At 44.5% G+C, this 23887-nt stretch overlaps 1 protein-coding gene across 1 annotated transcript; it reads right to left on the bottom strand.

Moving 5' to 3' along the window:
• Window positions 1-6092: 6092 nt before the first annotated feature.
• CD28 (CD28 molecule) lies at window positions 6093-22562 on the bottom strand. Its single transcript, XM_035133419.2, has 4 exons — window positions 22310-22562; window positions 11896-12243; window positions 10875-10993; window positions 6093-7422 (listed from the first exon to the last, which is right to left on the bottom strand). Exons 1-4 carry the CDS (start codon window positions 22362-22364, stop codon window positions 7282-7284), a joined length of 663 nt encoding a protein of 220 aa, XP_034989310.1. The 5' UTR covers window positions 22365-22562; the 3' UTR covers window positions 6093-7281.
• Between the last annotated feature and the right edge of the window lie 1325 nt (window positions 22563-23887).

Below are 23887 nucleotides of genomic sequence, written 5' to 3'. Positions count from 1 at the left end.
GGTAGGGTCTCAGCCTGTGTACCAGATGGAGCTGATAGACAGCTGCCCTGGATACAGAATTGACCTGCGCCTCCATGGACAGCTGTGAGTCCAAAATGACTCCCAGGCTGCGCACCTGGTCCTTCAGGAGCACAGTTACCCCAATCAGTACCAGGGAGTCCTCTACACCTGCCCGCCTCCTGTCCCCCCCAAAACAGTACTTCTGTCTTGTCAGGATTCAACCTCAATCTGTTAGCCGCCATCGATCCTCCAACATCTCTGAATAGGCATAATCTGCTTTAAATTTACATCCCGATCTTAGAGCATTAAAACAAAGGGAGGCGGCTCTCTGCTTTCAGCTGTTCACCCACACGTTGAGAATGGAGCAGAAAATAAACCTTTGCACGGAGCGTCTGCAGGTTGTGCAGACAGGAACTGCGTGACAATGTCAGTTAGACAGAAGCAGGGGAAACAGGGTTGTTTTCCTATTTGTTGTGGCTTTGCAAGGGGTTGGTGGTATGTGGAGATTAGATGAAGAAGCATAAGCACCCAGCCTTATCTCTCTTGATCTCATCAGCCGTAGCGAAGGGAAACAGGTGGGTGCCACCTACTGGGGTGCAAAGGAGATATAGATATAGATAACCCAAAGAGCTGTATTATCGATCAGGAAAAAGTTGAAGTCATTTTCACTGACCTCCAACTCTGAAAGGGAGGTTCAATTCTGTTTAGTTTATTTTAAAAAAACTATAATCTTTATTAATTTTTTACACACAAATAACATCTTACATTCCTATTACAGTACATTTTACCTTCCATTTGTTAACTTGTTTGCTTACACATTGCCAAAACAAATAAAAGCATATATTGCATAAACACTTACATTACCCATATTATACACCTTGAAAATAAAATATAACCCTTCCCCCTTTCCCCTTATTCCCCCCTAATCGATGTCCTTTCTTCTTTCTTCTGTTTTCTTTAGTCCTCCTTATAGTTTGTTTTGTTTATTTCAGCTTTCAATTGAATTTCTGTATTTCTTATTTTATCCAAAAAAAATTTACCCTTAGTATTTACTATGTGTTACCGCCTAGTTTCTTATGTAGTTTAAACCAACTAATTGGTATCAATCATAGATAAACTCTCTTCTTTTAGAATTTTATGTTCCGATATAAGGTTTTTGTCTACTGTTTACATATAAAAGCAAGCTTAGCTAATTGGCCCTTTGAAAAACAGCACACAAATCAAAACACAGCCATCTTTCTCCGAATGTTGCACTTCTCTGAATTTTGAAACGCAGTTTCCCGTCTAAGCAACATGCAGAGAAATGCATACACTAGAGGTAAATTGTTGGACATGAACGTATAGATCCATAGGTGCCAACCCTTAGGGGCTGAGGTCCCTTCAGACCCCACAATAAAATATTTGAGAGCCCCCCCCCCCCCCGAGTTGATGGGCATTGCCATTCAAATGGTGTGTCTTGATTATGCAATGTGGGGTTTACCTGAGTGTTCCCCCCCACCACCAAAAAATATTTTATTCAAGTTAGCAGCCCTTTATATATCAGTGAAAGTAACATGCAAAAAAAGCATTGTGCTAAGGGAAATTTCTTTGTGCAAAAGAAAATGTGCGTGAGGGGCAAAACGAGGTACCAAAACACCGATATTAGAATGTGGGCTGAAAATGTGGAGAATTGATATTAAGAGTGGAAAATGAGAGAAATGGACATTGATAGACTTGTCCATCCCTAATGACATGGAAGGTGAAGAGAAGCAACCTCTGACAGCTCAGTCGACAGAGCAGGAGACTCTAAATCTCAGTGCCATGGGTTTGAGCCTCGTGTTGGGCAAAAGATTCCTGCATTGCTTGGGGTTGGACTAGATGACCCTTGGGGTCCCTTCCAACTCTATAATTCTATGACACATCTGTAAGCGAGCTATAGAAAGGCAAAGCAAGCACCGGAAACTCCTGCTCTATCCTGCTATGGTATCTTACCGCAGAGCATACATATGAGATTGTTCTTTCATCAAACTAAGACTGCAGCCCTAAGCACGCTAGCCTATGGTTAGGGAGGAGGAAAAATTCAATTCAGTTAGCATCTAAAGCCAAATTTGAAACAAAACGAGAGCTGGAATGCAGCTGCCCTTCAAAATCTACACTGACCTGGATTTTGCAATGCAATTATTCAACCAAACAACATTTACAAAAGTATACACAAGGTAGAATTGTGCATAATAATGAATACGTCGGTGCAAGTTGCACGGAAAAAATGTGTTGCATTTGGGAAGAATTGCTTGCCAAAAATGTGTGCGTTAGTCAAAACTGCATACAAAAATGTGTTTATGAGGAGTCATTTGCACTAAAATGCTGGAGAATTTGCCTCAGGGTATTTTTATTCATTTATTTTTTGTAAATGAACATTTGCAAATTGCTGCAGAAACGAGGAAAACCAAATTTAAGATTGGGAGGAAATGAGAAACCGGGGGAACTAGGATTGTACAGGGACTCCTGTATCTGCGAGAGAAAATGCTCTAATACGTGGGTGCTCTAAAACAGCGTTTGAGTTGTAAGAAGATGTGATTCAAAAGCAAAAGGCAAGAGTTTACAAGCGCCTCTCTGAACTCTTATTTCCTCTTTGGTGGGCTTCTTGCTTCCCACTTTAAAGCCTCTGACCATATTGGCTTCAACCTCACCAGTGTGGGCTTGTTTTTCAGTTGTTGTGTTTTTTAATGGCTTGAAGTGATTATGCAAGCAACTTACATCACGGCTCACCCCACAAACCACATGTGAATTTCATTTCTTCTCATTCCGGCAGATTCTCAGTAGCTTGAGCAAGGTTTGCAAGTAACCTCGCTTCTTTGTGGTGGAGGAGAATTGCAGTCATGTTGGTCTCTGAGGCTCTGGTCACATTAGCTGAATCATTTGGGCAATGGCGGAGCTTCATGCTCCGGCACCGGGGGCAGAGAGCAGGCGAGGGCGGGGCTGGCGCACATTCTGGGGGTGTGACGCACCACCCGCAGGGGCATGGCATGTGTTCTGGGGGTGGGGACTGCCGCCTGAGGGGGCGGGGTGCTCAGCTCGGGTGGGGGGCAGCCAATATGGCACCCTCGGGATCGCGCTGCCCGGGGCAGAGCACCCCCATCGCCCCCGTCTTCCTACGCCCCTGCTTTTGGGGATGGAAAGTGGCCAGTTAAATGGTAACAATATCATTTAAACCTTATTACCCACTGCTCGCCTCTCATTCTATTATTATTATTTATTATTATTGCTGTCGGGCGTTGTTGCGACTACTCCAGAGTAACGACTTTCCCCATGCTTGTCTTTTAACAGTTTTTATTGGTGCACTCTATTTACAGTGTAACGGGGTGTTGGAAACATGTCTGCTCATTCCGATCCAGAATCCGGCACTGCCCCCCTGCACGACTTCTCCCAACATAATAGCCTTGGGTCAGTGAATCTCCTCCCCTTTCTCCTCCTCCGTAATTCCGGAACCAGGAGAAAAGGTCTACGCTCCGTGCTTTCCCTTTCCGCCTCTCTTCCCGCCTGTGGAGCCGGGGCTCTCCCATGCTGCCAGAGACCTGGCACTCTCTCTCCGCTTCCTGACTAGCCTCTTCAGAGCCCGCGCTTCCATCACTGCTTGGGGAGGAGCTACTCCTGATGAGAGGGGGAGGTTCTCTATACCAGGCATCCCCAAACTTTGGCCCTCCAGATGTTTTGGACTACAATTCCCATCCTCCCCGACCACTGGTCCTGTTAGCTAGGGATCATGGGAGTTGTAGGCCAAAACATCTGGAGGGCCGCAGTTTGGGGATGCCTGCTCTATACTCTCTTGCCCTTAGAATTATGGACAGATTTCACGACTCTCTGGTGCTTGTTATAAAACTATGTCTCATGTCTTTAAGATGACATTTAGTTAGAAAGTAGAGTTGTGATGAAGCTGTTCAGCAGAAATGGCAACTTGATAATGCAACGCTGGCTCAAATTTCCAAGATGGTGGTGTTGATCATATACCCTTTAGAACCACCATCTTGGAAACTGCAGGAATTCACTCACGGCCAAACGGGACAACATTTCGTGAATGAATTTCAGGTTTGGGGTTTTGCTTTGCTTTTTTGGCTAAAAGGAGCTGGTGGAGTGTGATTTGTATTGAGGCAGCAGCAGCCTTTCCGACCACAAACCCTTTTCCCAGAAGCTGCTGCTGGCCGCAGTATGGGTTCAATTGTATATTTGGCTTTTCAACCTTAGGCTGTGTATATATTCTTGTTTACTCTGCATTCTAGTATGGTTCCATCACTGATTTGGGAAACAGGTGTTAGCCACAACCCATTTTTCTACACATCCTTTCTCATGAATCCAAACAGAGAAGAACAACAACATAGCTGTGTTTTAAGCTGGAAATGTGTATGCAGTCTCAATAGCAGCTCTAACCGCAGTGGTTTTCTCTTCCTACAAACCGGTCAAACCAATCACCGAGGACACACTGTAACAGCAAGTGACTATTAAAGGGTCAGTTCTTCTCACATTCCCAAAATAAAACATCCACCCCTTCTTTTATTAAACAAAACAAAACTCATGCACACAGGTAGATAAAAGCAACTAACAAAACACCCCATGTATGCCGCAGTATTTGGTACTATCCTGCTCACTAGCATTCAAGAAGCATTTCATTTTTCTCATGAACACTAATCTCTGAATGAAACAAACCACATGGCCCCTACGGCACCCACATGGCTTCTGTAAATGCCTTCGAGAAGCATCGCCGCTGATAACAGGGAGGCTGAAAACAAACACTGGAAGAGTGGAGAGGCCTCATACAATGCAATGCAAGAGGCGAGGGCGGGTGGGGTCTCTGAGATCAGTAGTTCTGGAGTAAGCCATTTATCAAACATATGCCCTCCCCTCCCCCTGACAAGGAAGGATGAGAAAATGAAAGTGATTTAAGCAAGCCAGGCTGTTCAGGGACATCATATTGGGTGATAAGGGATGGGAGGAAACAGATCATGCTGAGCCCAAAGGTTAGGGTGTGCATTTGCCATCTAAATAATGAATTACTCTGCCGGGGTGCGATTGCTGTTAAAAGCAGGTGGGTGCGCCACGAAAAAGATACTGCCTGTTTCTGTTGTAGCCTAAGCAGCGCATCTTCTTGCCTTTCCGCTACTAAGCAGAAAGAATCGCCGGGCAATACTTGTATTAAACATGCTCTCGTTGAAAGTGGATCCAAGAGAATGGCACAAGCCCACTTTATTTTGGGAGAAGGCATTTGCCCTTTTCATAGCGGTGTTGGTCTTGACACCTTGACACCTTTCTGTCTTTAGAGACAATGGAGTTATTTTTTAAAAAATGCGCCCAGTACTGGATTTACATATAAGCTAAACAAGTTATGGCTTAGGGCCCCACTCTCTTGGGGGGCCCAAAAAAAATTAAAGGGGGAAAATGGCTGTGCATTTCCAAAATATAAGATAAAGAACAAATAAAATGAAACCTACATACAGCAACAGTGTTTTGTTTTGTGTTTTGTAGGCTTCTATGATGTAAGTAATGGGCCCCGCCTGCTAGCCTGCTCCCTAAAATATCACTGGTTTGCTCATTTCTAACAGCGACAATTTGGTGTTGACAAAGGACAGCTGGACATACAAAGGGCCCCATTACCTTCAGTAGCTCAGGGCCTCACCAAACCTAAATCCGGCCCTGGATGCGCCCATAACAAAGGTGCTACCTAGGGGTAACACGCGTATGCAACAAATGACAAACTTATGCGCATCTCGATGCAAAATGAGTTCATTGCTCGCTAAGTCATTTCAAGTCGTGCGTTGGCCTTGCCCTGGCTACATTCTTTCTGTGCTTTGTTTGATTCCTTGCACTCAGGAACATTCGCCATAGCTGCCAAGTCTCCCGTATTCCCCGGGAAACCCCTGTTTTTCCAGCTGTTCCCAGCCAAAAAAACGGATTTTTTTTTCCTGGTTTATTCTGGTGCGGCGGCCATTTTGGAATTGGGCGGAGCATGCTCAGAAGCGACTTGATGCTGCTGTGCCCAGTTCCAAAATGGCTGCAGCGCGACTTCTGGTGCGGCGGCCTTTTTGGAACTGGGCACAGCAGCATCAAAGGTCACTTCTGAGCATGCTCCGCCCAGTTCCAAAATGGCGGCAGCGCTACTTCCGGTCTGGTCCCTTATTTCTCAGGCTGGAACTTGGCAGGTATGCATTTGCTAGTGATGGGTGTGCCTCCTGAGGTGGTGCTAAAGATGTGACAGCCTTAGTTGGTTCTTGTTCTGTAAGGCTCCTGTTGGTTCCTGTTCAGTAACGCATATGTCATATGAGTTGTTAACTCATCAAGAAAATTAAAATCATCGTTTTTTGCAATGTCGTGTTTTTTTACTGGCAAAACGGCATTGTACGTCCTACATTTGCTACAAGTGGACAGCATTGAGGGAGGGAGGACCTGTTGCCTTTTTAATTCCAGGCTTCACTTGGCTATAATCATTGAACCATGCATATATTGTGTCCAGACAACAAGAAAGGAAAAAAAAATAATCCCTGTTCTTATCTCTCTTGGATCCCATTGGGAGCCCACGGCATGTGGGTCATCAGTTGATTAATTCTCTCTTCTCAGTGAGGACGTTTTGTCTGCTCCTTCGTGTAGGACATTGTCCAAGCATGAGTGAAAGTCTGCGAATCTCAAGAGTGGTCTCCTATGGCTGCACATTCCACTCTTCCTTAAAGGCTCTCTCAGAAATGACTTGCAGATTGATTGTTTTAGCAGTATGAGGAATTTGTTCATCAGGAGGGAAAGGTACTCTGCAGAATTACATGGCAAAGCTATCCAACTAATCACTCACTTCGCTTACAATAGGGTGATGTTCTTTAGAATATGGGCCAACTTAGCTGAATGCTCCTGATCTGTTAAACATATGTTTTAGACTCTCCCATTTGGTATTTCCCCTTTTTGACATGAAAGACAACATATTTTACCTCTGCTCTTTGCTTGGTGATTTGCCAGAGTTTTGGAACAATTTATATACACTATCCTAAGACTGAAGCAATCGAGAAATTGCAGCAATGCTGGTGGAACCAGCATTTGCTTAAAAGAGGTTTATGAGACTGTATTTACAATCCAGTGTCAGTTTTTCTTCTTTTCCACCATCAATATGAAGCATAACTTAACAGTTTTTATCCTTCACGGTGCCGAGAACTCTTTTTCGTGGGGATATCAGTGACCGTCCACAACAGGCACACTGAGCTAAGGGGTGAAATGTTCATTCATTCATATTTCCCATTGTAGGGAATGGACCATTTATGTTACCAATTGTCATGGCTCCCATGATCGGTACGCAGTGTAGTTCCTTGCTGGGACACCTGGCTGTTGAGGTCGCTTCTTCGGAGCATTTGATTGCCAGGCAGTCATGTTGAAATAGTCATTCCGAACAATCTTATTCTTCTTGGTTTTCCGCTACAATGAAAATGATGGAGGGGAGAGAATTTAATTGTTATCATGAACAAAACCCCATGAACAAAATCCACTTTGCAAGGAGTGATGAAACAATTGTGTGTTAATATTTTTTCTGCATTTCTGGGCAGTCTCATAGCTGCCAAGTACCCCGTTTTCTCCGGGAAAACCCCGTTTTTACTTAACTTTTCCCGGTGGTCCCCCGTATCACTTCGTCTCCCGTTTTTCTGTTATTTTCTCCTGCCGGCGGCTTCAAAAGTCGCATCTACGCATGTCCAGAAGTGCATAGACGCGACTTCCGGTGTCAGCGGCGGCCATTTTTTGTGCCCATAGATGGGCGGAGCGACACCGGAAGTTGCGCCGGCGCACTTCCTGACATGCGTACAAGCGACTTTCAAAGCCGGCAGCGGCCATTTTTGGTGCTCATAGAAGGGCAAAGCGACACCGGAAGTTACGTCGCCGCAACGTCCGGTGTCACACGGCTGCTGGTCCCGGATTCTGCAGACCGGGACTTGGAAGGTAAGCATTCTGCAGAGAACTAAACTCAGTCCTCGTGCATCTCCTTACTGGAGAGATACTCAGTACAGTGGTACCTCAGTTTATGAACACAATTGATTCCGGAAGTCAGTTCATAAACTGGAGCGTTCATAAACTGAAGCGAACTTTCCCATTGAAAGTAATGGAAAGTGGATTAATCCGTTCCAGATGGATCCGCTGCGTTCGTAAACCAAGGTGTTCATAAACCGAGGTTCCACTGTACTGACAGCAAGAGAGATACATGAGATTCCCCTTCACTTAATACCCAAAAGCATGGAAAGCAGATGTGTGGGTCTCTTGCTCATCTTCTCATCATCACTTCCTTGCAAGTGTATGGAACAGCTGCAAAAAATGCACGGGTCTCTAGAGCTGAGCTAGCAAAATCTTCCGTACCTTTGACACTATTATTAGCTATTTCAAGAACAATTTTGCTTCTGCGGAGTGTGCTGTCACAATTATTTAACTAGAAAACCTGGAGGGTTCTTGGCACAGTACACAGCAATGAAAGTGCCCCCTTGTAAGGAAGGAAGCCTTGGCTAGAGAGCACAGAGCCACCCAACTTTTCACAATGTTTACGAAAAATTGGCTTGAATCCGTAATTTAGTCCATGGGACGAAATTCAGTGTAGAGCTAAGGAGACTGTTCTGCCAACACAAGCATTTGTGCTTGCCTGATGAAATGATCTCTCCTTCCCCCCCCCCGACACACTCATCTGGGGTTCTTTTGACACCCCTCAAATGACTTTGGGAGAGAGGGGGGACCCCACTAGCATGGTTTGCACAATCGGGGGGGGTGCGCATTCACCAAGATGCAGGCTCCTAAAATGGTAAAAAAGTTGGAGCTGAGGCTGAGTAGCATCACTGTACTATTTTTACTTCTTTAAAAAAAAAATCATTATTATTATTCATCCAATTTATGTACCGCCCTTTATCAAAAGATCCCAGGGCAGTGTGCAACATTAAATATCATTTGATGAGCACTCCAGTAATTCAACCACACTCCAGCCACTCAGTTTTGTATAGGGCCTATTTCCAAGCAGGGGACGAAAACTGATGGGGCGTAAGGCATTTCTGTAATATATTTTTTATTATTTGCACATGTCCCAGTTGACATGTGTCAAGCAGCCAACCCCTGCAGCACTAGTCTTGGAACACACCTGTCTCCGCAGCCTAAAGCAGCAGCATACACCTTATGGCTCAATTTTCCTTCCCACTCTGCAGACAGATTTAAATAGCATGACTTCAGCCCCCTTTCCCAAGGTGGGGTGTGAGAGACCAATCCAATTGCCTTAGGATAACCAGAAGCCATTTTTTAATGCTGCTGGTTATCCTAAAAAAGACATATAATATTCATTTGGAGTGGGAAACTAAGGATGAAAAAGTAAGGTCAGTGATGATAAAATGGGCACAAGATATAGGTCATAATATACAATTTGAAGATTGGATAAAATTATGGAAAATAAATTTGAAGTTTACGGATTGTATATTGTTGAGGGAGAATTACATGAAGATGATGTATAGATGGTATATAAAGGTAAAGGGACCCCTGACCATTAGGTCCAGTCGTGACTGACTCTGGGGTTGCACGCTCATCTCGCATTATTGGCCAAGGGAGCCGGCGTACAGCTTCCAGGTCATGTGGCCAGCATGACAAAGCCGCTTCTGGCAAACCAGAGCAGCACATGGAAACGCCGTTTACCTTCCCACTGTAGCGGTTCCTATTTATCTACTTGCATTTTGACGTGCTTTCGAACTGCTAGGTTGGCAGGAGCTGGGACCAAGCAACGGGAGCTCACCCCATCACAGGGATTCGAATCGCCAACCTTCTGATCAGTAAGCCCTTGGCTCAGTGGTTTAACCCACAGCGCCACCTGGGTCCCATAGATGGTATGTATCACCGGTCAAATTAGCAAAAATGTATAAAAATGAACAGAAGAAGTGTTGGAGATGTGAAGCTGAAGGTACTTTTTATCACATGTGGTGGGATTGTAAGAATGTAAAAATATATTGGGAAATGATATACAATTAATTGGAAAAAATGCTGAAAATAACATTTGTTAAACAATCAGAAGCCTTCCTGTTAGGTATTCTAGGTCAAGATCTGCCAAAAGAGAAGAGGACATTATTTATGTATGCTACTACAGCAAGGAGAATTTTGGTAGCACAAAACTGGAAGACTGGAGAAATTACAACAAAAGAACAATGGCAAGCAAAATTAATAAATTATGCAAAAATGGCAAAATTGACGGACAGACTATGAGAAGGACAACAGACTTTGAAAAAGACTGGAAACCTTTTATAATATACTTGCAGAAACAAAATAAGAATATTGACTTGATGGTAGGACTTAAATAAACATGCACATTTTCTTTTGATATAGAACATTCAAAACAAAGAAGAAATGATATTGTGGACTGGTTGAAACAGCAGTATTTGATAAGGGAGTAAGAAACCAGAAATGGGAGCTGGGGGAAGCCTGGGAGGGAAGGGGTGAAGATGTGTATGTTATTGATATGAGATGTTTGTTCAAATAGAAAAGAAAGTTAATTTTAAAAAAAAATTAAGGATAACCAGCAGCCATTGAAGATCATTGAGCAAGGACCTTCGGCTATCAAACCATACAAAGAGAATTAAAAGATGGTCCAGATTTCCCCAACCTGTTGCCCTCCAGATATTTTGGACTCCAGCATTCTTCTGTCCCAGGCACTATGGCAAGGGATCATGGGAGTTGTAGTGCAAAACATCTGGGCCATGGGGTTATGATCTAGACCTCTTTGCTTGGCAAGGCAGAGTGGGATGCCACATAACTGTATAACTGTATAGAAGTGGGCTAGCTTTTCCCATCTCCAAAATTAGATTATTGTTGCATTTAAGTGTACCTCAAGTACATGAAATAAGTGAGAAACAAGCATTCCTTACCCAACAAAAGAAAAAAGCTGCTGTTGTTACGATACTGTATAAAATAAGGACTCCGATAGCTACTGCCATACTAATGAATTCTGGTCCTTGTTGACATTGAGATTCTGCCGTTTCTGGAGCTTGACAGAGGGGAGAAAAGCTTTAAAACACATCTGCGCAAACTATAAATGTAAAGCTATACAGTATTACCGTTATTCCTAGATCACATTTGATTTCAAAAAAGGAAACTTTCCGAAAATGAGGAAATTGGTTAAAAAGGAAGTTGAAAAAGTCAAGAGCATCGTATCACACCAAAATGCTTGGGAGTTGTTTAAGAACACAATATTAGATACAGTCGCACCTCGTAAGTTGAACAGAATCCGTTCTGGAAGTCCGCTCTACTTCCGAAACGTTTGACTTCCAAAGCGAGGCTTCTGATTGACTGCAGGAAGCTCCTGCAGCCAATTGGAAGCCACGGAAGCCCGGTCGGATGTTTGGCTTCCTAAAGAACGTTCGGAAATTGTAACACTTCCAATTTTCGATCGTTCGGGAGCTGGAACGTTCGACTCCCAAGGCATTCGGGAGCCGAGGTATGACTGTACTGAAATGGAATGTACACCACAGATCTGGAAACATACCATGAGGAGCAAGATAACACAAGTGTGGTTGATGAGCAGGGTCCAAGAAGCTATTGGAGGCAAGACTTCATCTAAAAAATGAAATCTTGTCCAAATGAAGACAACAAAGGAACACAAACTTTGTCACACACACACACCCAAAAAAGGTGCAAGTGGGGAAAGCTGAAAAAGAATTTCAATAACACAAAGGCCGAATAGTTAAACTATGGAACTCTCTCCTGCAGGAGGCAGTGACAGCTGCCAATCTAGATGGTTCAAAAGAGGGTTAGACAAATTAATGCATTAATTAATTCTTTGAGAAAGTGTTGGTTTGCATTTGGCAAGGGGGTAGACACATCTACTGTAAATACTATAATCCTAGCATGAGTGATTTGGGAGATATGCAAGGACTTTCACGTTTGTACCTTTCACGTGAACTAAAGTGCCAAGGCTTTCGTTGAATTCATACGGCGGTGGGTCCAAGATCTCAATTTTGCAGCAGTAAATGTCCGTTTGATTGGCGTGTAGGCTCTGCAGGTAAAAGGAGACTTCGTTTTCTGTCCTGAATGCAACTTGGCAGCTGATTCCTGTACTGTTGGCAATCTTATGGGTGGTGTTCCAGTATATGGAGCAGACTTCCACCCTTTCTATTCCTTTGAGGAGCAAGGCCCTGAATTCCTTTATTTTCTTTCCGTTAGATGTGTAGTTGCAGAATATCTTGGCACTTTCGCTCATTAGACGGAGAGGTCTCTGTTGCACTAAAATATTCGCTTCTGAGGGTGGGGGGGGGAGAAACAAATGTTAGCCAGTGGTGGCACCAGAAGAAAGGGAAATATTAAGGTGAGGAAAGAGCAGAGCAAGTTTTAAAATATAATAATAATAATTTATTATTTATACCCAGCCCATCTGGCTGGGTTTCCCCAGCCACTCTGGGCGGCTTCCAACAGAAAAATAAAATAATCAATTAAACATTAAAAGCTTCCCTAAACAGGGTTGCCTTGAGATGCCTTCTAAAGGTCTGGTAATTGTTGTTCTCTTTGACCTCTAGTGGGAGGGCATTCCACAGGGTGGGTGCCACTACCGAGATGGCCCTCTGCCTGGTTCCCTGTAACTTGGCTTCTCGTAGCGAGGGAACCGCCAGTAGGCCCTCGGTGCTGGACCTCAGTGTCCGGGCAGAACGATGTGGGTGGAGACGCTCCTTCAGGTATACTGGACCGAGGCAGTTTAGGGCCTTAAAGGTCAGCACCAACACTTTGAATTGTGCTCAGAAACGTACTGGGAGCCAATGTAGGTCTTTCAGGACCGATGTTATGTGGTCTCGGCGGCCACTCCCAGTCACCAGTCTAGCTGCCACATTCTGGGTTAGTTGTAGTTTCCGGGTCACCTTCAGAGGTAGCCCCAATCCAAGCGAGAGATAACTAGAGCATGCACCACTCTGGAGAGACAGTCCGCAGGCAGGTAGGGTCTCAGCCTGCGTACCAGATGGAGCTGATAAACAGCTGCCCTGGACACAGAATTGACCTGCGCCTCCATGGACAGCTGTGAGTCTAAAATGACTCCCAGACTGCGCACCTGGTCTTTCAGGGGCACAGTTACCCCATTCAGGACCAGGGAGTCCTCCACACCCGCCCGCCTCCTGTCCCCCACAAACAGTACTTCTGTCTTGTCAGGATTCGATCTCAATCTGTTAGCCGCCATCCAACCTCCAACCGCCTCCAGACACTCACATGGGACCTTCACCGCCTTCACTGGTTCTGATTTGAAAGAGAGGTAGAGCTGGGTATCATCCGCATACTGATGAACACCCAGCCCAAACCCCCTGATGATCTCTCCCAGTGGCTGCATGTAGATCAGGCATGTCAAACATGCGGCCCTCCAGATGTTTTGGCCTACAACTCCCATGATCCCTAGCTAGCAGGACCAGTGGTTGGGGAAGATAGGAATTGTAGTCCAAAACATCTGGAGGGCCGCATGTTTGACATGCCTGATGTAGATGTTAAAAAGCATGGGGGAGAGGACAGAGCCCTGAGGCACCCCACAAGTGAGAGCCCAGGGGTCTGAACTCTCATCCCCCACCACCACTTTCTGAACACGGTAGAGCTGGGCATCATCCGCATACTGTTTCGTATTATTAAACCTTTCCAAAGAGAAACATTGCTGCATTTCATAACAGTGCTTTATTTCTAAATACATTTACTTGGAAGTAACTTACGTAGCGACCAGCTTTAATTAGGACATTAATATAAGATTGCACGATAAAGAAAGCGAGAGAGATTTTTACCATGAGCTGCTGCTAAAAGTGCAACTCTTCTGAGGGAATGGGGAAGGGATATTGAAAACCTTTGTTAAAACAAAAACACACCAAGATGCAGGAAGTATTCTAGGCTTGGCTAGGGGGATAAGTTGTCCTAACTTCTCCTTAAGCAGTCTGCATAAGACTGCCCTAAGTTTTAGGGCCAGGCATGCTCAAGCAAAACCGGATAGAAAAACACTTTATTCAACAGTTGGTGGCTCCAAATGTCAACACAGATCTTCTGAATGAAGCTCATGGCCTGGGAATGTAGCTCAGGTCCTGGGAAACAAAAGAACTCCTCCTTGATCTCAGCAAAAAAAAAAATCCCCCGCAGTTAAATGCATGAGAATCAGGTTGGCTTTCAGAGTAGAGCTCTTTACTGCTGTGGCAGCGTTGCTTCTTCCACACGCGGCTGGAAGTGTAATTCAAACTGTGGTTTTACGCAGTTTGAATGTATAGCTGTGTTATCTGACGATACCCAGTGCCATGTGCAAGATTCTTGTATAAGGTCTAGTCCAGGCATCCCCAAACTTCAGCCCTCCAGATGTTTTGGACTACAATTCCCATCTTCCCCGACCACTGGTCCTGTTAGCTAAGGATCATGGGAGTTGTAGGCCTAAACATCTGGAGGGCCACAGTTTGGGGATGCCTGGTCTATTCAGATGAGGTTATTCGGTGTTAATCTGCAGCCAGCTCCTTGCCACTTTTGCTTCGGTTATTGCTTCCTGTTCAGTGCTGCTGAAAGTTTAATGATTGATTCCCCCTTAATTAGTCCATTCCTGTCCCCTGTAGGATCAGTGGGAGATTTGTTACTGATTCAATTAATTAATTAATAAATTAAAAATGTTTGCGTGCGTTCTAGAATTAGTTTGCAATAAAAGGGGGGGTGAGGAAAATTGAACTATAGGGAAATTTGCCCTTTTAAAGGGCAATTAAAATGCCATTCTTCAGTAGGAATTTAAGGAGTCGGAGATGTTCATTCTGTTTAGGGAGGCTTTTAATGTTTAATAGATTATTTTATTTCATTTTTATGTTGGAAGCCGCCCAGAGTGGCTGGGGAAACCCAGCCAGATGGGTGGGGTATAAATAATAAATTATTATTGTTGTTGTTGTTGTTGTTGTTGTTGTTGTTCTGCCCTGTGTTCATTGCAATCAGTGCTGTTTCTGTTCCACTGCCATTTGGCTTCTGCTAAAACCTATGACACGTATCTCACTGTCCGCTGGAGCCAAAACTAGCATAATTATAATTATGTAGTGCATTTCAATGCATTTTCAATGGAAAGGAAATGTCAACAACAATGCCGAAATATATGCAATTATTTACATAATGTTTGTGGGCTAAAGAAACAACAATAGCGAATGTTGCAAATATTGCAAATATTCGCTTATGTCATTTCCATTCCTGACCTTGGATGAACACACAAAACTTATGTCCATTTCCATTTCTGACCTGATTTTTTTGATATCCTGGTTCTTCAGTAATGCTGTTGCAGCACTGCGCAGGAAACAATAAGAAGGCAAAAAGCTCTAAGAAGGAAGCTGCTAATGACAGGTACAGAAGCCCCGAAAAGCCTTAATAGCCCTTTGACAATCCACACACATTGGCCACTATTATTATTTATGTTGTAAATTTATTTTACCACAAATGAGGTCTGCACAAAGTTGGGACAGCAGTGCAGAAGATGCCAGTTGGCAATAACTGGCACCATCTTTAAAACTGGGTGAGCAAATAATGGCTCTTGAGCTAAAATGCCAGTGAGTGGGGAAGCAACCTCAGGATCCAGCATTATGGGATGTATCCAAGGCAAGTTATAATCGGAGTAGACCCAATGAAATTTATGGACATACCAACATAAGTTCATTAATTTCAGCAGGGGTGTTCTGAGTAGAACTTAGTTGGCTACAACTCCATGTTACATTTACTTCCTGAAATCAAGTCTTTAGGTTTAATTTTATTTCTTCTAGATCTTACAACATATAGGACTATGATCTAAACGTAGTATAAAGTACCATTTTGGCACCATTGCTTGTCTTCCCTCATCCGTCTGCAGCTATATTTAGAGCACAACTGTCTATAGCAGCCAGAAGTTGAAATCTCTTAGTTCTCTGCGTATTGTCTATCATTCTCAAAAACTGTAACGCATCTACCACAGCCGAGAGGCCAAGTGATGATGATGATATAATAAATTACTTATACCCTGCCCATTTGGCTGGGCCTCCCCAGCCACTCTGGGCAGCTCCCAGCAGATTATTAAAAACACAATAAAACAAACATTAAAAACTTCCCTAAACAGGGATGCCTTCAGATGTCTTCTAAAACTCAGAGAGTTGTTTATTTCCTTGACATCTGATGGGAGGGCGTCCCACAGGGCGGGTGCCACTACTGAGAAGGCCCTCTGCCTGGTTCCCTGTAACCTCACTTCTCGCAGGAAGGGGGGAACCACCAGAAGGCCCTCGGAGCTGGACCTTTAAGCTCATCCGTAACTTGTATCAGAGCAGGCTGTTGAAGGACCTGGAAGCCAAGGCTCATCTAGTGAACCCCTTCAAAGCATTCTTGGACCATCTTACGTCCCCGAGCTAGAACACCTGGAGGAAAGGAACCAGCTTCGTTCCGATACTCTTGACCACAAGACAACAGCTCTCTGCAAAGTCCGGGTCCTTTCATAAGCTGCAAGTTTATAGGCAGAAATCAAATCCATGCATGCAGCCCATGGAGATCTATTCCTAGGACCTGGATGATTGACAGATGTTTTCTTTTCTGAAGGAAAAAAAATGCTGGATCCTTACCTTCCAAGTCCCGGACTGCAGAATCCGGGACCGGCAGCCGTGTGACACCGGAAGTTGTGTCGACGTAACTTCTGGTGTCGTTTTGCCCTTCTATGGGCACCAAAAATGGCCGTCGCTGGCTTCAAAAGTCGCTTCTACGCACGTCAGGAAGTGCGTCGATGCAACTTCCGGTGTCGCTCCGCCCATCTATGGGCACCAAAAATGGCCGCCGCCAACACCGGAAGTCGTGTCTATGCAGTTCCAGACATGCGTAGATGCAACTTTTGAAGCCGGCGGTGGCCATTTTTGGTGCCCATAGAAGGGCAAATCAGAAAGAAAAAAATGGCCGCCGGCAGGAGAAAATAACGGAGAAAAACGGGAGACGAAGTAATACGGGGGACCACCGGGAAAAGGTAAATAAAAACAGGGGTTTCCCGGGGAAAACAGGGCACTTGGCAGCTATGGCTGGATCACAAGTTGTTTATGCAGGTGCACAAACACACACACACACACACACACACACACACACACACACATTTAACATGCTACTCAAAATGACAATGGGATGCTTGTGAGGTGGGTGTGGGTGTAAAGAAGAGAGCCTCACAAACAAATGATAAGAGTTTGCTGCTCTGGTGTGTGTGTGTGTGTGTGTGTGTGTGTGTGTGTGTGTGTGTGTGGCATTAACCTCCTCCCACAAACTGAGTGGAAGAAAATGCTACAACCCGAGTGGAAGAAAATGCTGCAACAGTGGCTTTCAAATGACTTGCACATCATCAACATGTCAGGTGCCTCTAGACCAGCATCCTGTTTTCGATAATGGCAAGGCATGAAGGTCCCAGGAAGCACTCCTGCAGGGCTTGGACACCGTAGTGTCCATCCAGATTTAAATAATAGCTTCCCTTGCTCTGTAAGAGGGGGCTGAAGAAGATTGGGTCTAGGAAGCAGTGAATGCCTCATTGCAAGAAGCACGAAGGCGGTGTTGCACGCTCTCCTTAACAGGAGGAGAGGACTATTACTAAAGTGTATACTTTATATACTAAATATTCCCTTCTTTGGCAAGGTACTGGAGGGTGCTCTTTGAGCCAGCACTGGTCAAAGGTCCAGGTGGCTTCAGTTGCTATTTCGGGCTGGTTCACCAACTACTGCCCTTCCTGTACAGAGATGATGATGATGATGATGATGATGATGATGACGACGACTTATTGCTTATTGCCAACTGGGCCTCCCCAGCCACTCTGGGCAGCTTCCAACAAATGATTAAAAAATACTTTAAAACAGTCATTTAAAACTTCTCTAAACAGGGCCGCCTTCAGATGTCTAAACAGGGCTGCCTTCAGATGTCTTCTAAAAGTCAGAGAGTTGTTTATTTCCTTGACATCTGATGGGAGGGCGTTCCACAGGGCGGGTGCCACTACCGAGAAGGCCCTTTGCCTGGTTCCCTGTAACCTCACTTTTCGCAGGGAGGGAACCGCCGGAAGGCCCTCAGAGCTGGACCTTGGTAACCTTGGGACTAGGCTGCTGCAGTGCGCTCTACGTGGGGCTGCCCTTGGAAATGGTTTAGAGGTTGCAACTGATACAGAATTCAGTAGCCAGGCTGCTAGCAGGCTCCACTGACCAGGTCTCAAAGACTTCCACTTGGTTACTGATGCACTTCCAAACCCGACTCAAGGTGCTTGGGCCTCAAATAACGGAAGGAGCAGCTCCTCCTATACAACCTTGCTCAAGTATGAGGCATAATGTTTAACAACATGACCGAGCACCAAAATGCTTCGTTCACTGCTTTGCCATAAGCAAAATGATAAGGAGCTATGTCTGAGTTGGTATTTAAAATTACTTTTAAGTGAAAGCAAGAGCCCTTTCACCCATTTTTAATTGTTTGTTCTTTGTCTAAGATGGCCTGCTGATTTTTACTGCTTTAATCAACTAGCTGCCCTTTGACTTTGAGTCTCTGCCATCTCTGAGACTTTTATAAACAAATCAAACTTAAGCTTTGCATGGAAGACATAAGGTGGAGACCACACCTCTCTGCTGATTTATATGTTGGCTGCAATCCTGCACACAGGTGGTTGTTTTTATTTTATTTTATTTTACCCCACCCATCTAGCTAGGTTTCCCCACCCACTCTGGAAACCTCCCAACAGAATATTAAAAACTCCATAAAACGTCAAACATTAAAAGCTTCCCTAAACAGGGCTGCCTTCAGATGTCCTCTAAAAGTCGGAGAGTTGTTTATTTCCTTGACATCTGTTGGAAGGGCGTTCCACAGGGCGGGCGCCACTACCAAGTAGGCCATCTGCCTGGTTCCCTGTAACCTCACTTCTCGCAGTGAGGGAACTGCCAGAAGGCCCTTGGTGTTGGAGACAAACCACAGGGGATTCAGAACCTTCAAGAAGCTTCCGGATGAATCCGGATGAATCTGGTTGTTGAAATAGAGCAGAAGGAAGGAAGGAAGATCAGGGTCTATTGGTAGAGCTCAGCTTTGCAGTCGGGAAACCAGAGGTGAAATAACTTATTTACTCTAGAGATTGCATACAACCAGAATGATTTTTCTCCCCCAGCCACAATCAGTCCACCATTTCTATATTGAGTAGTTTCTACATTTAAGATCCAAACCGGCCATTTTGAAATCACCTACCTTGCACCATGGATATGGAATAACTGACTGGTTCAAAATTGGGAAAGGTGTACGACAAGGCTGTATATTGTCACCCTGCTTATTTAACTTATATGCAGAATTCATCATGCGAAAGGCTGGACTGGATGAATCGCAAGCCGGAATTAAGATTGCCGGAAGAAATATCAACAACCTTAAATATGCAGATGACACCACCTTGATGGCAGAAAGTGAGGAATTAAAGAACCTTTTAATGAGGGTGAAAGAGGAGAGCGCAAAATATGGTCTGAAGCTCAGCATCAAAAAAACCAAGATCATGGCCACTGGTCCCATCACCTCCTGGCAAATAGAAGGGGAAGAAATGGAGGCAGTGAGAGATTTTACTTTCTTGGGCTCCTTGATCACCGCAGATGGTGACAGCAGTCACGAAATTAAAAGGTGCCTGCTTATTGGGAGAAAAGCAATGACAAACCTAGACAGCATCTTAAAAAGCAGAGACATCACCTTGCCAACAAAGGTCCGTATAGTTAAAGCTATGGTTTTCCCAGTAGTGATGTATGGAAGTGAGAGCTGGGCCATAAAGAAGGCTGATCGCCAAAGAATTGATGCTTTTGAATTATGGTGCTGGGGGAGACTCTTGAGAGTCCCATGGACTGCAAGAAGATCAAACCTACCCATTCTGAAGGAAATCAGCCCTGAGTGCTCACTGGAAGTACAGATCCTTAAGCTGAGGCTCCAATACTTTGGCCACCTCATGAGAAGAGAAGACTCCCTGGAAAAGACCCTGATGTTGGGAAAGATAGAGGGCACAAGGAGAAGGGGACGACAGAGGCCAAGATGGTTGGACGGTGTTCTTGAAGCTACCAACATGAGTCTGACCAAACTGTGGAAGACAGGAGTGCCTGGCGTGCTCTGGTCCATGGGGTCACGAAGAGTCTGACACGACTAAACGACAACAACAACAACCTTGCACCATTGGTTAGGCAAAGCATCATCACTGATTCTACCTGCAGAACAGCTATTTTAGAAATGAGGCTCTGTGGTTTGCAGAAGGACATCATGCAATAATTCATCGGGACTTGATGCGGGGACCCAACACGAGCCGGTGAATTCGCTGCATCGCAATGACTTTGGTGTGGCCCACAGTGGTTATTAAATACTTACTTCATTATCTTTCATCATCATTACTTTATGAGACCATTTAAAGGCAGCTGCTGCTAATTTGCTCTCTGGAGGTGCGAGCTGTTCATTTATAATATCTCAGTTCTCTTCAGCTTAGTTTGACAGAGAAAGCTGTGAATTATAAATCTGAACGAGGGATAAGGAACTAAAGTAGGTGCGCTCTTAAGAAATATGAGTAATCCGCAATCGATGCACACAGAACCTTTAACCAGGAGTGGGAATGCAAGGAATTCAAAAAGGTGCTATAGTGTCTAAAAGTTGTCCTAAATGTCAATAATCCTTTGCTAAATAACCATACTGAAAGAGTATTCACTTTCATTTGTGTAATCTCACTGTATACAAGTTGACAATAAAGTATTTCAATTTTTGTGATTTCTGCCTGTATCGACATTATTCTGCCCTTTCGAACAAAGCTTATTCTGCCCTTTCGAACTTCAGAAATTCGAGCTTTGATAAGCTAATAAAAACAAGTCTTTAATGGGTCTCAAGAACAGTGCTGCATTTAGAGCAGGCATCCCCAAACTGCGGCCCTCCAGATGTTTTGGCCTAAAACTCCCATGATCCCTAGCTAACAAGACCAGTGGTCAGGGATGATGGGAATTATAGTCCAAAACATCTGGAGGGCCGAAGTTTGGGGAGGCCTGATTTAGAGCATCACAAAAGCAGCATTTAAGGGGTGAAAACATGGGGCTGGAGCTAAGTAGGAACAATTCAAAATCTGAAAGATGCGCTGAAATCTTTTTTTAAAATCCTGAACGGGCTGTTTCTGATGCATGGAATGTGTGCAAATATGATGCTAGTTTATTCTATATATCAGGCCTGTCCAACTTCCAAGAGACTACGATCTACAACCACTATAAAAGTACTGGTAATGATCTACCCATTGGATTGACTAGAGTTGTTGAGCTTTTTTTAGGGAAGCCAAAGTTAGATTGTGACGGGTGGAATTTCAACCGTAGAACAGCAAATTCAAGTTGTTCAAAATGGATTTGGTGATCTTGTGCCACAAACCAACTTGGAAATAAAAATTGAACTATTTGCAGTAAGGAAAGTGACGGGGGGAACTGCTGGAAAGTGTGGGATAACAATTGCTTTATGGAGTGGTTTGTTGCCCACAAACAAACTAAAATGAATTACCAACAATTAATGGGTGCTATATAATAATCCCACTTCATGCAAGCAAATCACAACAAATGCTTACTAAACAGGTCACCTGAAGCAACCCTGCTGATAATCTCTCACAAGGACTGTGACCAAACCATATTATATTTGTTAATTTTCCAAACACTGCAGACAGCAAACTTCCAAAGGAAACAAAGATATCAATTAACCAAATGCTGTTTTATACAACCTTAATGTTGGGCACACTATAGAAAATAAGGAACCAGAACGTATATTGTATGACACGTATCTAAGCAAATCTTCAAATGCAACCAATTTGAGATCTTCATGCTATTAATTTATTATATTTGTTGCACATGTATCCTACTCTCCCTCCAAGAAGCCCGAAGCAGCTTATTTATGGCTCCCAGCTTATTTCTTATCTGGGCAGCGTACAGAACAAAAATCTGCTTAGCTTCAGCAACCTTTTTAAAAGCATCATGTACCACAGACCCTTCTCAAAAAATACAGACTGGTGATTAAAGCTAGATCAGTTACTAATTTTTTTGCCAATGTCCAGAAATGGCACCCTTTATTTCAACCCTGTATCATTTTTTATGCAAGACAGCCGAGTCCTAATCAAGCTTGTTCTGAATTAATGTGGTTTACACCCAAGTAAATTGGCATAGAATCCAGCCAATAACAGTGGAACATTCTCCCCCGGGAGGTTGTGGACTCTCCTTCCTTGGATATTTTTAAGCAGAGGTTGGATGGCCATCTATCATGGATGCTGAGATTCCTGCATTGCAGGGAGTTGGACTAGATGACCCTTGGGGTCCCTTCCAACTCTACAAGGCAGAGACAGAGAGAAATGATTTACCTGTTAGGCTGTCAGGCTGAATTATGCTGAGCGCAGTAAGGATCCACAAGATCATGGTGTGAAAGGGTGGGCTGGAAATCTTGGCCCCGTAGAGACAGAGAAGACCGAGGAGGTAAAAAAGCAAATTGACTTTTCAGGTCAAAAGGCAGCCACCTCGCAGATTTCCTTCTCATCTTTTCCTCTGAGTGGCATACAGGAAACAGAGTTACAAACAGGAAACAGTGCTCTTTGATGACTTTACCAATTTGTCTTTGTTTATTAATCCTTTTGTTCCCCTATACCTCTTTTTCAGATCAAGTTGCTCAGTCATAGGGAACCAACATCCTGTTCTGAATTTTGCAGGAAGGAAATGACAGCTCCCAAAATGTATATGAACATGATAGTTTGGAGCCCAGTTAGACTAGACACTGGTGTTCGAGGCAAAGATTAATTTCACTTCTGTTGAAAGACCACTGCAGCCCATCCATGGGCCATAGTCCTGAGGCAAGCTGGGTCTCATCTGTTTTTTCGCTTACCTGTCGCCCTAGGCAGTGGTAGCATCTGCATCCCTAGGAAGGGAGAGCTGCTGCCACCATAGCAGCCAGAAAGGCAAAATGTTTTGTGCCAGTTTCACCACAACTTCTACGCATGGGTCTGAGCGGTTTTGCCTTTGCCTCGCCACTTTGCCCTGGAAAACCCAATCTTTAGCACCAAATCGGAACAAACAGCCATCTGTGAAAAACCTGGTTGCCATTTGTTCCGATTTAGCGCTGATTTAGCGCATGGCAGGGCGAACAGACGGGTGGATAAGCCCTCAATCATGAAATCCCTAGGAAAGAGCCAGCTGTCAGGAGTCCAGTTTCCCAGCTTGATAACACAGTAAAGGTAAAGGTAAAGGGACCCCTGACCATTAGGTCCAGTTGTGACCGACTCTGGGGTTGCGCGCTCATCTTGCATTATTGGCCGAGGGAGCCGGTGTACAGCTTCCAGGTCATGTGGCCAGCATGACAAAGCCGCTTCTGGCAAAACAGAGCAGCACATGGAAACGCCGTTTACCTTCCCGCTGTAGCGGTTCCTATTTATCTACTTGCACTTTGATGTGCTTTCGAACTGCTAGGTTGGCAGGAGCTGGGACCAAGCAATGGGAGCTCACCCCGTCACAGGGATTCGAACCGCCGACCTTCTGATCAGCAAGCCCTAGGCTCAGTGGTTTAACCACAGCGCCATAATTAAGCGTAGACAAAGCCTCCAGCCTCATTACTCAAGATGACCCTTCTGAAGACTCCTTCTGGCCTCGACAGAAGAAACTGAACTTACGACCTTTACGTCTCTTGTTTTGCTTCCTATCTAGCAGCCCTCCCATTCGTCAGCTCGTTGGACTTAGTGGATCAGTTCCACCCTCTTCCTGATCTGAGAGGCTGTCTCTGAATCTATTCGCACCGATTTGGGATTCCGGCGAGCTTTGGCTGTGTTCTAGTCTCCTCTCAGGTACTGCCTTATCAGCCTGCCCATCAAGGTCAGGAAACTCTGTTTTCATTAGTCTCTTTGTTGTAAGGAGATTATCTCGGTACCACGAGTTTTACCTTGTAATGAGGCAAA

The sequence above is a fragment of the Zootoca vivipara genome, chromosome 1 (genome assembly GCF_963506605.1).
Source record: "Zootoca vivipara chromosome 1, rZooViv1.1, whole genome shotgun sequence".
Taxonomy (NCBI): domain Eukaryota; kingdom Metazoa; phylum Chordata; class Lepidosauria; order Squamata; family Lacertidae; genus Zootoca; species Zootoca vivipara.
This window is presented reverse-complemented; position numbering and strand designations above follow the sequence as displayed.